General features: G+C 45.9%; 2 protein-coding genes across 6 annotated transcripts; one reads left to right on the top strand and one right to left on the bottom strand.

The window, feature by feature from the left end:
- The first annotated feature begins 31 nt into the window (after window positions 1-31).
- Window positions 32-9,651, top strand: LOC147151252 (phosphatidylinositol-3,5-bisphosphate 3-phosphatase MTMR2-like). Of its 3 annotated transcripts, none has more exons than XM_086023360.1 (18): window positions 32-365; window positions 766-856; window positions 1,015-1,080; window positions 1,462-1,540; window positions 1,636-1,730; window positions 2,080-2,187; window positions 2,251-2,349; window positions 2,417-2,500; window positions 2,717-2,866; window positions 3,857-4,045; window positions 4,489-4,674; window positions 4,792-4,950; window positions 5,035-5,082; window positions 6,029-6,121; window positions 6,189-6,302; window positions 6,372-6,412; window positions 6,493-6,625; window positions 7,776-9,651. In XM_086023360.1, the coding sequence occupies exons 1-18, from the start codon at window positions 277-279 to the stop codon at window positions 7,923-7,925; spliced, it is 1,974 nt and encodes a 657-aa protein (XP_085879486.1). In that variant the 5' UTR covers window positions 32-276; the 3' UTR covers window positions 7,926-9,651. The 3 variants fall into 3 exon arrangements, with proteins under 3 accessions (XP_085879486.1, XP_085879484.1, XP_085879487.1); XM_086023358.1 differs by having other exon boundaries at window positions 34-365; window positions 6,369-6,412; XM_086023361.1 differs by lacking the exon at window positions 1,015-1,080 and having other exon boundaries at window positions 34-365; window positions 6,369-6,412.
- Window positions 9,145-13,630, bottom strand: cd99l2 (CD99 molecule-like 2). 3 transcript variants are annotated; one of them, XM_086023369.1, is made up of 10 exons: window positions 13,461-13,630; window positions 12,972-13,025; window positions 12,234-12,254; window positions 12,120-12,155; window positions 11,919-11,999; window positions 11,670-11,738; window positions 11,540-11,593; window positions 11,345-11,464; window positions 11,194-11,259; window positions 9,145-9,783 (listed from the first exon to the last, which is right to left on the bottom strand). In XM_086023369.1, exons 1-10 carry the CDS (start codon window positions 13,525-13,527, stop codon window positions 9,722-9,724), a joined length of 630 nt encoding a protein of 209 aa, XP_085879495.1. In that variant the 5' UTR covers window positions 13,528-13,630; the 3' UTR covers window positions 9,145-9,721. The 3 variants fall into 3 exon arrangements, with proteins under 3 accessions (XP_085879495.1, XP_085879493.1, XP_085879492.1); XM_086023367.1 differs by having other exon boundaries at window positions 11,919-12,002; XM_086023366.1 differs by having other exon boundaries at window positions 11,919-12,005.
- Between the last annotated feature and the right edge of the window lie 510 nt (window positions 13,631-14,140).

Here is a 14,140-nt window from a genome sequence, read left to right on the forward strand (position 1 = left end):
CGTGGTTTGTGAGCGGGATGCTGCGTTCTGAGTCGGCCTTGACAAAGCGCCTGTGTACTTCGCGCATCATCTTTGCCCGCATCGAATTTAGCGATAGAGGTCGCGTCGTTTCCAACATTTCTCAGAATACAGAATCCGCGCTCGTTTGCTTTTTTTTTGTGCGCTTGGCTTTGCCCTGATCTGTCATCACATCGGAGGACACCGAACCGAGCCCCGCCCCCTTGGCCCAAAAGCTACGCCTGAGGGAGAAGCAAAAGCGTCCATCGCTCGGTCGTGATGGCGGACGGAGGCGGAATCGGTGCTGGCCCAAATGGAGCTTGGAGTTTTGCCGCCGTTAGCAGCGAAACTGGACCCGAGCCAGACAGGTGATGGCATTCCACTTCCTTCCGCTTCAAACGCGTCTCTTTATTTCAATGCTTTATTTACTTTATTAATTCTTTTTTGAACGTCGCAAACAAAGCCTTGTGTACTTTGGAATCATTTTAAGTCAAGATATGTTTGAAGAGAGGGCGTGGATTGTGGCTTGTCGAGCTTGACAACCGACCTGACAAACGCTTAGCATGTTAGCTTAGTCCGTTGGCGCAAACACGCATCAAATGCATGTATTTGTACGTGCAATGTGTATGTTCCCGCGCACGCGCATTTGGTGGTATATGGGTCACCAAAAAACTGCGTCTTAATGCAAATGTTTCCATGTGTCTGTGCGTGTGTGTGTGTGTGTGTGTGTACGCGCGTACGCGCGTGCGTGTGTGTTTGTATGTTTAGTCCATCGGGTGGTCACGTGGAGTGGTGTAAACAATTGATCGCAGCCACCTTGTCCAGTCACATCTCGGCAACCTGTGACGTCGTCTCCAAGGTAGCAAGCAAAGATGTTTGTGTTGTTGTAGTTGTGAGCGATTGTGTGCACACGCTCCGTTTGCGGCATTGGGACGTGTGCCTTCCCCTTCTTTCTTGGCTGTCCCAGTCTCAGTGTGTCTATTTTGCTGACCCTTTTGGTCCACGCACGCACGGCAGGATTCAACGGATGAGAGTCTCCGTAACCACGGAGACGACGACGCCGAGCATCCCGCCAACGCTTTGGCAAGTGTCGGCTTCTCTTTTTCTGGCCTTTCTCTTCATGCTGCTTTCCATTTCTCTAATCAGTGCATGGCCTCTCAAACCTTTGGGGTCGAATGACCTTTTTCCAAGCCCCCCCCCCAATCCTAGCCAATTGTTTGTAATAAAGAAATAACTCAAAAAGCTTAGCCGTTTATGTGAAGGTTAAAGTCACTCACTGTTGTTCAAACCTGATAAGTTTGGTTCGGTTGGTCGCCTCCAAATTAAGAGTGAACGACATAAAAATGAAATGCTGATTTTGCAGACTGCCAGCTCTGATCTTGTGTGTGAACATAGCGTTAGAGGCTTACTGACTGCTTGTCTTCGTGTGTGTGTGTGTGTGTGCGTGTGCGTGCGCGTGCGCAGAACCCTCCGGCATTAAGGCTGAAAATGAGTGATAAAGCGACTGCAGTTCCGCTCCTGCCAGGGGAAAACATCCAGACAAGTGAGTTTCAAATGCTTGGCCAATGACATTTTGGTGACCCAACTGTGATTTTTATTTTATGAATTCTTCCCCCTCGTTTTTCTCCATTTGTACAGTTGAGGACGTGACGTACATTTGTCCCTTTAGCGGCCTGTTCAATGGAACTCTGACCATCACTGACTACAAGCTCTATTTCAGCAGCACGGAAAGGGTAGTGCACAACTCTACCTTGTAAAGAAATGTTATTTAGAAACCACACTTTTTAAATCAAGCCGTTTTTTTTATGCTGTTTTTTAGGAAATAAATTCAAGTCAAGATGTACAGTCCACATAGATTTTTGCATTATTTGTTTTTGAAACTATTCCCATGCTAGTATTGTAGTTCGTCAGTGTTTCGGCATTCACATGCAGTTTCTTGGCAAATTGCAGTCTGTACTTTACAAAAGGGATGAATCTTCACCGGTGATGCTTATGACTGAAAGTTTTTGAAACACACCCATAAACTATTGGATTTGCTCCCTCGCTCGGCTTTCCCCCTGTAAATGATTTCACCTGATTCAGGAATATCCGTTTGTGCTGGCCGTCAACTTGGGTGTCATCAGCCGACTGGAGACTGTGGGCATCCCCGACCGAGGTGACAACACTGAGGGACTAGAACTGGTCTGCAAGGTAACGAGCGCCTTTCACGCGGGGGCCGGCCGGCGCCTAAACCCTCCGATGCGTCTGCCCCAGGACCTGAGGAGCCTGAAGTTCGCCTACAAGACTGGAGCCGGCCACGCGGATGTGGCGGAGACGCTGGCCTCGCGAGCTTTCCCGTTTTCCCGCCAGCTGGTCAGTTGAAAGATGTTCAGTTGAAACCCCGTCACAATCGACGTCAATGTCTCCCTTGTGCACACAGACCTTATTCACCTTCCGCTACAAGCAGTGCTTCCCAACGGACGGCTGGAAGGTGTACGAGCCGCTGGCAGAGTATCGACGGCAGGTAAGAACGCAGAGCCTTTATGTTAATTAGACTCCTGCAATAATTCAAGCATTCATGTGGCTCTTTGTCCAAAAAGTGCTTCTTTGAAATGTCTTTCTGGGTTTATCATTTGGTGGTAGATAATGTTAGCCGGCTTCAGGTGAGGCATCTCGCGCAAGCTAGGGCCACTGTGAGCCAGCACCCTTCACGGGGCGCCTTTTGTTTTGCAACACTCAGGGTCTCCCCAACGAGAGCTGGACCATCAGCCGACTGAACGCGTCCTACCAGCTGTGCGACACGTACCCCGCCGTCCTGGTAGTTCCCGCCAACGTCTCGGACGAGGACATCAAGCGGGTGGCGGCGTTCCGAGCCAAGCGCCGCATTCCGGTGGGCTTTAATTGCACTTTAAAAACCGCAAAACAAACTTCAAACATTTTTTTTTTTTATGCGCCTTGAAAAACGAGTGACCCAACCTACAAACGTTGAGCACTGTACAGCGGCAGGTGGCTGAACTCACTTGACGTTGGCTACGTTTACATGGTCGCATTTATTTGGAGTAAAAGCCTAAACATGCACACCCCATTTGGAACATTCTGATTCGATCGAGCCCATTCCGATTCAGATTTTATTCCGAACGAGAGGGGTGGTTTATGTCGATTGATAATCTGATTGGCGGGCATGAAAACACTTATTCCGACATCTCGGAACAAACAGTCTTTACAAGGCGGGCGCAAGACTGAACTTGTCTGTGTCTCCATTAGGAATTGTTAACTCGACGTAACAGCGCAAACGGCAAATATATGCGGAATTACGCTAATGTTTAAAGTAGAAATGGACGGAGCTATGTTTTGTTGACGCGGAAGTCGCTCCGGCTTCTTCTACTACTATTTCCGGTGTATTTTATCAATTTGCGCATGTCAAAATAATTACTTCCGATCAAAAGTGTGACGCAGGAACACGGAAGACCGAATTGGATCAATATTTTGTATTTCAAGCAACCACATTGCCTCCTCTACGTGTATGCTAACATACAATGGGAAACTCCATAGGCCTGTGGGCTAACAATTAGCATCTCTGTGGCAGTGTTGTCGCCCTTGGAAGGATGGATATCGCATAGTATATTCTTAACCCTTTGTGAAGAATGACTAATATTAGTGCCATCCAGATGAGCTGAGAGGAGTTGAGATTTCTCAATGAGCAGTCTGTCCATAGAACAAATTCAATCTTTATCTCAAGGTACATGTTTAAATCTGGTCAATGTCCAATATTTTCACAAGCCGATGTGTTTGGTCGCCACAAGGGTCTGTTATTTGTCCTCACGATTTGCCAATCGGACGTGTTGAAAATGGCGCGCTCTCTCGTCGTCGTGGTGGACAGGTGCTGTCGTGGCTCCACCCTGAGTCGCAGGCGGCCCTGGTGCGCTGCGGCCAGCCGCTGGTGGGCCCGGCCGACCGTCGCTGCAAAGAGGACGAGCGCCTCCTCCAGACCATCATGGACGCCAACGCTCACTCGCACAAACTCAGCATCTTCGACGCCCGACAATTCAGCATCGCCTGCAATAACAAAGTACGGCAAGTGCACACCGGATATATGCCACAGTGGTACCTGGACTTAGGTACTAGGCCGCGCCCCTTAACTTATTAATTCCCAAGACCTACATTATAATCAAAACATCGTGTTGCCGTTTGATACTTTTTTTTTGTTTTGTTTTTGTTTTCATTGTGAGGGGTCTGATCCACCAAAGGCCAAGTCAAGCAAACTTTTTTTTTTTTTTTTTTTTTTATAATATCTTCTATGCACCCCCACCAGTCTTAACATGGCATTCTGATGAATATTGCATTTGTGGAATATGAATGAATGAATTAATTTTTATCCATCCCGAGAAGCCATTTTGCCATTTTCTGCCGACTGAAACTCGCTGGCACTCGAGGGTTGTGATCAGTGCAAATGGCTGCCAGCGAATGAGGTAACACAGGACGCGCATCGGTGACACTCGGCTGTGCTCGCAGGCGAAGGACGGCGGCTATGAGAGCGAGAGCGTCTACGCCAACGTGGAGCTCAACTTCCTGGAGATCCCCAACATCCACGTGATGCGCGAGGCCCTCAGAAAGTTGAAGGACGTGCTGTATCCCGACATCCACCAAGCGCGCTGGCACTCCAACCTTGACCACACCCACTGGCTCCACTACATCCGGGTACGTGCGCAAAACAAGAACACAATAATGATTTCAAAGTTACTTATCAAGCTTGGGAAACATCGGCATCTATTTACACTTTTTTTTTTTCCCCCCAACGCTGTGCGCGTTTGCTAGCTGCTGCTTTGCGGAGCGTCCCAGATGGCATCCAAGCTGGAGCGCTCGAAGACGTCAGTGGTGGTCCACTGCAGCGACGGCTGGGACAGGACGGCTCAGCTGACGTCTCTGACCATGCTCATGCTGGACGGCCACTACCGCACGCTCAGAGGATTCCAGGTCCGGGCCTGCCTAAGCGTGGGCGCGCCACGTGCGCGCTTTGTCCTCATCATCATCATCCTCCTCTTCATCTTCTTGTTGTAGGTTCTGGTTGAGAAGGAGTGGATCAGCTTTGGACACAAGTTTGCTGCTGTAAGAACGCGTCGCACACATCGGCATCGCCGAGGCGCTCTCTGTTCAGGGATTCTCTTCGTAATTCTGGCCACAATTAAACCCCAAATTGCCATGGGAGTTATTTAGTCACCTTAAAGCGGAAGTCAACGCAAACATTTTTTTTTCAGGAATATGTTCTATGCAAGCCCACTAGTTGAAACCGGGCATTCTGATAAATATTGCATTTGTGGAATAAGTGTTAATCCACTTGTTTTTAGCCATCTCTGGGGCGGCCATTTTGTCTTCGTTCGACTGAAAATGACATCACAACTGCTCACAACGACCAATCATGGCTCAGATCCAGAAAACAGGTCAGCCGTGATTGGTCGTTGTGATGTCATTTTCAGTCGACAGAAGACAAAATGGCCGCCGCCAGAGATGGCTAAAAACGAGTGCATTTTGCTGCTTAATTTACATTCCATAAACGCAACATTTATCAGAATGCCGTGTTTCAACTAGTGGGCCTGCTGGGAACATATCCTTGAATAAAAATATGTTTGGGTTGACTTCGGCTATAAGATTGAGGGTCTGTTTTTTGATGTAAAGGCTTTATATGGACATGACTTAGTGAAGTTGACAAAAGCACAGTTAGTCTTGACAACAGTATAGTGACTTTTTCAACCGCTCTTGTCTTATTTTTCAAAAAAGTGACTTAAAATTCCTGCCAAGAAAACAACAGGAGGAGAATCATTTGGGCACATTTGACCCGAGGTATGTGCCTCCAAGCTGCACATAATTTGGTTGAGTCATATTTGTATGATTCATTTTGTCGTCTGAGATTTTAATTGGCCCAAAGCACAATTCGGGAGGAGTCGTCGTTTTATTGGAACACTGATCTCCATTTGTACTTCCAAGTATTTCTATTTATAATTTTAAACGTATGACTGAAATGATTTTGTGTCTTTTGGACGTGTTGCGTCATCAGCGGGTGGGCCACGGCGACGACGACCACGGCAACTCTGAGCGCTCGCCTCTCTTCGTTCAGTTTGTGGACTGTGTGTGGCAGATGACCCGGCAGGTGTGTAGCCGCCAAAGATCAAGTCTCCCTGACTTGCCTCCGTGACCTCTATGACCTGTGCCTCCAGTTCCCGGCAGCGTTCGAGTTCAACGAGCTTTTCCTGATTACGCTGCTGGACCACCTGTACAGCTGCCTCTTTGGAACCTTCCTGTGCAACAGCGAGCAAGAGCGCGCTGCCCAGGTGAGCACCGATAAGCGTGCGACCTGATGGCAACGCTTAACGCTAACTCATCTTCGTCCTCCGTAGAAGCTCCAGACCCGGACGGCCTCCCTTTGGTCCTACATCAACAGGTAAGCGGAGGCGTCCTCAAAACGGCTCGTCGGTGACCTCCTGGTCTCAAGCGACTCGTGTTTGCCTGTGTCGCGCTCAGCCAGCCCGAGGACTTCAGCAACCCGCTGTACGTGCACGAGCGCCACAGCGTGCTCTACCCGCTGGCGTCCTGCCGGCATCTGGAGCTGTGGACCTCTTACTACGCACGATGGAACCCTCGCATGAGACCGCAGGTGGGCACCTCCTTGACGTTTGCTTTCTTACTCTCGTCAGCGTCCCACTGCTGTTGCGGCGGCAATGGAGAACCGCCGTGCGGTGAGAGACAAGCGTGGCTACGGAAGAAATTTGTCGGGTATCTCAAATTGTCTCACCCCATTGAAATGAGAGGAGATTTTTATATACCCTTTATTTGTTTAATATATACACTTTATTTTTATATATGAGTTAATACGCCATGTCTGGGGGCGGCCATTTTGTCACTTCTGTCGACTGAAAATGACATCACAGTGTGTCAGGGGTCAGGTAATGACTAATCACAGCTCACCTGTTTTCTGAAGCTGGGCCATGATTAGTCGTTATCTGAGCCCCGAGCATTTGTGATGTCATTTTCAGTCGACAGAAGTGACAAAATGGCCGGCCCCTGAGATGGCTAAAAACAGGTGGATTAACTCTTATTCCACAAATGAAATGTTAATCGGAATGCCTTGTTTCAATTAATGGGCCTGCATAGAACATATTCTTGGAAAAAAAAATATTTGGGTTGACTTCCGCTTTAAAGGAGAAGTCAACCCAAACATATTTTTTTCAAGAATATGTTCCCAGTAGGCCCACTGGCTGAAACACGGCCTTCTGATTAATTTTGCATTTGTGGAATATAAATTAAGCAGCAAAATGCACTCGTTTTTAGCCTTCTCTGGGGGCGGCCATTTTGTCTTCTGTCGACTGAAAATGACATCACAACTGCTCACAACGACCAATCGCGGCTCAGACTCAGAAACCAGGTTAGCCGCGATTGGTCGTTGTGAGCAGTTGTGATGTCATTTTCAGTCGACAGAAAACAAAATGGCCGCCCCCTGAGATGGCTAAAAACGGGTGGATTTTGCTGCTTAACTCATATTCCACAAACGCAATGTTAATCAGAATGTGTTTCAAGTCGTTGGCCTGCTGGGAACATATTCTTGGAAAAAAATACATTTGGGTTGATTTCTACTTTAAGGGACCTGGATTTTTGCCCCCTTTGACGTAAACTCATGTGTGCGCGCACACACAGTCTATTTGGAAATGTGGCTGTGCAAAATGACTTGGGCGGGGTGAAGTGTTGTTATTGTGCAATGTGGAGAATGAAGAGGAAGAATTTGTCTCCTTGCTTGCTCGGCTTTGTAGGTGGCGCAGCATCAGATGCTGAAGGACCTGCTGCTGCTGCGCGTCCAACTTGAGCAGAGGGTGGAGGAGCTACGCAGGGAGGTCCAGGCCAACTCACCTGCGGTGTCGCCCGACCGTGCCGCCGGAACCGTCGCGGCCTCCGCAGTCTGACACACATACGCGCGTGCGTATGATTGTACAGTGAACTCACGTTTACTTTTTAAGGAACAGGTATAGCTCTCCCGTACACCTTCACCTGGGCAGATATGCTTGAAAATGGGCTATCTGGGTGGGCGTGGCAAAAATTTCTCAGGGCTTGATGTGATGTGTCGATGCTGCCGATCAGAACATTTGGATGCTTTGTGGAAGAACGTTCGCACAATTGAAACATGCCCTTTTCTAAGCAAACAAGACTTGTAACTTATACATGTCCTCGCAAATGCCACAGGGATTAAAAAGCGATGTTACAAAAACCTGATGAGATTAAAGTTCCAATGTTTCCCAATATTTTCATAATATTTTGATGAAAATGTCAACGTTTAAAGGAGGGAAGAAATTTGTATTTTAACAAGTTTGTTGCAGTTTTATTCCAAAAGAGCTGTTTTATCCCTGCTCTAGGGAGAATATACACTCAGTATAAAAGAAAAATATGCATTTTGTTCTTAAATGGGAAATCAACTCAAACACCTTTTTTTTCAACAATATGTTCCCAGCAGGCCCACTATTTGAAACATTCTGATTAATATTGCGTTTGTGAAATATGAGTTAAGCAGCAAAATCCACCCCTTTTTTAGCCATCTCAAGGGGCGGCCATTTTGTCACTTCTGTCGACTGAAAATGACGTCACAACTGCTCAGGTAACGGCCAATCACCGCTCAGCCGTGAGCAGTTGTGACGTCATTTTCAGTCGACAGAAGTGACAAAATGGCCGCCCCCGGACATGGCTAAAAATGGATGGATTAACTCTTATTCCACAATCGCAATATTTATCAGAATGCCTTGTTTCAACTGGTGGGCTTGAATAGAACATATTCTTGAAAAAAATGTTAGGGTTGACTTCCCCCTTTAAAAAAAAAAAAAAAAAAAAAAAAAAAAATCAAACTTTACTCATGTATTTTGCTGTAAAACAAAATTCTGATTTATATGTCACTCTTAATTGACACAAAGCTAATGCAGGCCAGACGTATTTGCCCCCATGTGTAGGTATGAACATTTTGGAAATTATATGAAATAAGTATTTCTTGTCAACTATTTTGCGGGGAGCCAAGCTCAAGAAGCATCACTGTGATGTTTGCGCATGGTTGTTCTCTTTGTGTAGGATGGAAGACGCCGAAAGGAGGCACTGACTTTAACCCCAGGACTAAAAAACAAGAAAAAGCTCCCAGTCTCATTCCTGGTTTTGTCCAATGTTTTATTTAGTTTTTGCACCCTTGTAGCGTGGAGTGAAAACACCTTCACAGATGCACTCGTTTACGTCAAACATTCAACTGTCAGTCTCGAAATATGTTGTTTCTAAGTATTTATGATTATTACTGTCAATGTCGTGAGAGGTTAATATAATGTAATAATTGTGGAAAGAGCACAGCAAACGTAAGCACAAAGCATTGCGGTTGCCATTAAGATGAGACACTAATAAGAGCGAAGCGCACGCACACGTTTGTCCAGTTTGAGAGTCAGGGAGAAATGTACAAATAAGCTCTCTTTACAACCAAGTAAAAAAAAAAAAAAAAAAAGAATTGTACGCTTGAGCAGGGAAAGGGAATTAACAACTGAATGAATAAAAAAAAAATTGTCACATTTTGCAGGATGCTCGAAAGGATGTCAGTCAACTCATCTAATTGTGTATAAAATCTTCCATTTTCAATTAAATAAAACCCAAGTGTGGGTGGTGACGCTCGTGTGTATGTGTGTGTGTTGTGCGTGTGCACGCCGGTCACCGTCGCAATGCTTGCTGTATTCGCCCAATGTCACACGACGTTGCGGGCAAGGCCCGGTTCAGCACTGGAATGCTCCAGGAGAGTTTGCTGCACTGTGGCACAAAAACAAACGAAAAAAGAATTCAACTCCAAGTCCACTCGTATCCATTGCTGAGGTTACCAGTGCAGTTGTGCCTTGAGATACAAGTTAATTTCATACCTGTCAACTTATACGTTTTCCCCGTATTTTATGATTTTTGATCATTTTAGATTTTTTATTTCCCCCCCGAACAAAAATTGTTGTACGGCGTGTATAACAATTTTTGTGCGCGAAATTGTTTTTTTTATTTTTTTATTTTTTTTAAATAGTTTTTTTGTTAGACCAATCTCGTCTTGCCCATTTCGGCTCTAATCCGGATCGTCTCGGTCACTGGTAGCAGACGACAACGTTATTTGGTAAATAAAATAAACTTGTTTACACAAATTATCTTTGTTCTTATTCTACACAGTCTGTCTTCCTGTGAGTAAATAGGTGCTGCGTTGTGTTTGTAAGGGTTATAATAAGGGGAATTGCAATCATTAATAAGAAGAGCAATTGGCTGAGGTTGACAGGTATGTAATTTGTTCTGTGGCAACACAACTATCTCAAACCTTCTTACCCATTGTAATGAATGCAAGTGCCATTAATCCAGCATAACACCCCCCCCCCCCCCACAAAAGCAACAACAAAAAACTTGCAATGAGGAAAAACGTGACATGTTTCAAGAGAATTCAAAAGAATGTAAAAATATTTGCCACAATGCATCAATGGAATAATGCTCATCTTGGCCACACGGGGGCAGCAGAAGGCAGGCAGACGGATAAACTGTCCATTGAAGTGCTGTATGAATCCCACGTGTTGGCATGCCGTCTAGATGTGGCAACCAATCGTATAGCAGCGAGCCGTGTGCGATTTTTAATAACACTAGTACAGCGTTGAGATGCCTCAACTCCTCTTAGCTCATCGGTAAGGCCGTTAGTTGGTCTACAAAAAGGATAAAGAATATCTGACTAGCCACTGTTGTTTCCTGCCTACAGTTGCTGCACTGTTTGTGTTAAACTGTTGCTGAAAGAGTTCAATATATGCTAATTAGCATTAAGCTAGCAGAAGCTGTGTCGTGGTTTTGAATACACAAGGTGTCATCCTTTTTATTTATTTTTGTCGGAGTAGCATTCAATAATTCGTCAGCAATACGGGCGTCCGTCCGTCAGTGACGGACTGAATGCCCCACCTTTGCAACGTGTTTTGTAATAACTTGAGTGGAGTTCGCTAACATCCGGCGCTCATATCGCAAGTTGCCGCTTGCGAGTCAAAGCAAAGAATCGGCCCAATCTCGAAAGAAATTCAGTCGGGTCACTCATATCTCAAGGCAACACTGTGCACAGAGTGGCAACAAAATAAGGAAGGCACATTAGTTGCAATTTGTTGCTGTACATCGGACCTAAAGAAAATAACCTTTCTTCTTCCTGACTGTTGTATCTACCTTGTGGTTCTGTCGCCAACACCGCGTCGGGAGCGTCAGCCTTCACCATCTCCGCGTTCAGACTCTCTGTCGCGGCGACACAAGCGCAAGCCTTGGGTACGGAGAAAAGTGCGTGTGCGTGCGTGAGTGAGTGAGTGCACGTGTGTCTTACGCTGGATGCCGAAGCACAATTTCTTCTTCTGGTACGAAATGTAGCTGCTGATAGCTCCCACCAGCGCCATGCCCACTGCGCTCACGATGCCAGCGATGGTGCCGACCTCGGCGGTGGTCTCTACAGACGCACACACGTAGTCAACGATGCACACCGCTTATATAAACACGCCGAGGGCGCCTGCGGTAGTCTTACCGCTGTTGTCGTCGCGTTGGTTGACGTGATCGCGATCGCCGCTCGGTCGTCTGCCTGAATATACACAAAACCGTCAACGCCACCGCACCGGTTTGTAGCACTTTGACGAGCAAGCATTGGTGGTTGTCACCTTTGCCTTTGTCGGGTTTGTAGCTGTCGTCGTTGCTGACGTCAATCAGGTCGTTGTCAGAGAATCCTCCTGCACGCACACAAACGCCGCAGTCGGTCAGAGGTCCGAGATGTAAAAGCAGGCAGCTTCATGCATATGCATAACATTAAATACAGCCAATAATCAATTCAATCGGGAAAAAGTGCAGGAAAAAAAAAAAAAACTCAGTCTGTCAACCTTTGACCTTAACCCTAAAACTGGATGACCCACCTCCAGGCCGGCCCCCCTTGTCCTTATTATTGGTGATGTCGTTGTTGGGGTCCAGGGCGTCTGCCAAGTCAAATTCGTCTGCTGCTGCCGGGGTTCAAAATGGGGAATGGGTGGAAACGTGGCAAAGGGGAAAGCCAAAAAAGAAGCCAAATGGCGAGCTGCGTGGCCGCATGCTGGACAGAAAGTGACGTCGAAAGTTACCTGCTTTGCCTTTGGACTTGACCGGAGCCTTGGTGCCTGTAGGGGGTGGTGTGACACATGGCTGGCATTTATTATTACTGGATTATTTGGATTATGATGATGCGTGTTTGTTACCTGGCAATGGCGCTGGTGTGGCTGTGATCAACAGAGAAAACATGAGGTCAGAAGCATCATGTGTGAGCAGCACATTTGCTCAGATTTTCACATTTGTTATGTGCTTCGTATTCGGACAGTTTCTGGAGATGGCCAACATGCTGTCTTTTGGGCCGCGGCTTCTTGAGACTCTACTCATGGGGCCTCTAATGTCATGATAGTGCGGATGAGTATTGCTACCCCACCAGAAAAAAAAATGTGCAATGTTAAATATGTTAAATTTCACGGTAAAACATGAGTTTGACTTCATTGGGAAAAACAATTACTTTCAGTTTGGGTGACTAGTGGTCGGAGTCCTTGTGTGTTATAAATTGAAGTTATAATGCAATGCAACTATAGTAACTACACTGGTCATATATAATATTGTTTAAATAAATCCAAGTTTTAAAAAAGATTTTGAAAGAAAGCAAGCATACCTACTACAAAAGTCAAAATGATCATGTTAAAAAGTGATACTGATTTTTTTTTTCCGGTGTGTGTGGCAGCAAACACAGTACGTTCGACATCTCTTCACATTTCATGATGAGTCAACCTGTGTTTTGGGAGCATAATTTTCAAACTGGCCATAATGGCTGTTTGAAAGCACTCTGGTCGACTTTCTGTGAAGCGAATTCCCCGTTGTCAAGTCACACTGCTGATATCTAATGTTTGGAGCGGTCGACTTTAAGCAGTCTGTGCCCATTGTGTGTGAGGACCTACTTTGCGCGTTGGAGATGTCCAGAGCGTCGGCCAGGTCGAGAGCCTGAGGCCGCACTGCAGCAACGACAAAAACATAACAATAAAATCCAAATCAGCCTTCCAGAAAACACTGGCGTTCTGCTGCTTACAAAAGGACGACAAAGGGGCTTTTGTGCGCCTTCTTACAGCCCACAAGGGACACAATGTGAGTGACAGCCTTTTTCATTCTCCTTTTATAGATCATTATTGTTCTCATCATCATTATTATTACTGTAGGTGCCTTTTCGCCTTCTTTGACTAAAGAAAAAAAGGCATCAACAACAACGATAAAATGGGATAGTTGTTACTGTCGACTCAATAATGAACAAGAGAATGATGTGCTCACAATGAATGGACCAGACCGGACCGTTATTTTTGTTGTGGGCCTGCGTTGCGACACAAACTAGGTAGCACGCATGCGCAAGACAATCGGCGACTCTTTTTGAGTCTTATTAATGTTATTTACTTTACCTTGCACGACGAGCGTCATCATCATCATCGCCAGCAGAAGCGGCGAACCCCCGCGAGTAGGCGCCATGACCGAACCGAACCACGCCGTCTACGAGCCGCCGGACGTATCAAGTTGGAGCTTTTAGGGGCGTGTCCAACACGCACCCTGCCGCTTCTGGTGTGTCCTTACAAAATAAAGGCTACTGTGGCGTCAGTTCCGAAGACAAAATAAGAATCTTTCATAGTTCTGTCATGCTGTCATGCACAGCAGAAAGAACTCCACTAGAGGATGTGACAATTTTAATCGGCAAAATTTTTTAAATAACCTTTGGCAGTGGAGTCGATCAAAGAAAATATTAACACAACACTACACTACTATTTAATAGCATAATAATAATTGACAAATTGTTTTAAACGTACTGTCACTTGCTAAAAGGTGTGTGTGTGGATGTGTGGGTGTTTTTTAATGCATTGTTAGTCATCCAGGTCACGATAATCCACACAGGTTTTGTTTATTTGTTTGTTTTTTCCAAAAACGTTTTTAAAAGCTAGGGAATGATGATATTAATCTAATGATATGGACTTGTGATGTGAAGAAAAACAGTAAGAATAGTCAGCAGCATATTATCACAGTATTTCTATTTTTTTTTTTCTCTCGCTAAGTCATGTCACGTGCGTGTCTACTTCGCAGGAGGTATTAA

Source organism: Filicampus tigris, chromosome 2 (assembly GCF_054856515.1).
Source record: "Filicampus tigris isolate MCC_2025a chromosome 2, RoL_Ftig_1.0, whole genome shotgun sequence".
NCBI lineage: Eukaryota > Metazoa > Chordata > Actinopteri > Syngnathiformes > Syngnathidae > Filicampus > Filicampus tigris.

Excerpts from the sequence above, each read along its gene's own strand:
- LOC147151252 (XM_086023358.1), top strand. The coding sequence starts at position 277 with ATGGCGGACGGAGGCGGAATCGGTGCTGGCCCAAATGGAGCTTGGAGT. Across the intron at positions 1,731-2,079 it reads ATTTCAGCAGCACGGAAAGG|GAATATCCGTTTGTGCTGGC; the intron begins GTAGTGCACAAC and ends CACCTGATTCAG. Across the intron at positions 2,350-2,416 it reads TCCCGTTTTCCCGCCAGCTG|ACCTTATTCACCTTCCGCTA; the intron begins GTCAGTTGAAAG and ends TTGTGCACACAG.
- cd99l2 (XM_086023366.1), bottom strand. The coding sequence starts at position 13,527 with ATGGCGCCTACTCGCGGGGGTTCGCCGCTTCTGCTGGCGATGATGATG. Across the intron at positions 12,156-12,233 it reads CACACCAGCGCCATTGCCAG|GCACCAAGGCTCCGGTCAAG; the intron begins GTAACAAACACG and ends CACCCCCTACAG. Across the intron at positions 9,784-11,193 it reads GTTGGCGACAGAACCACAAG|TGCAGCAAACTCTCCTGGAG; the intron begins GTAGATACAACA and ends TTTGTGCCACAG.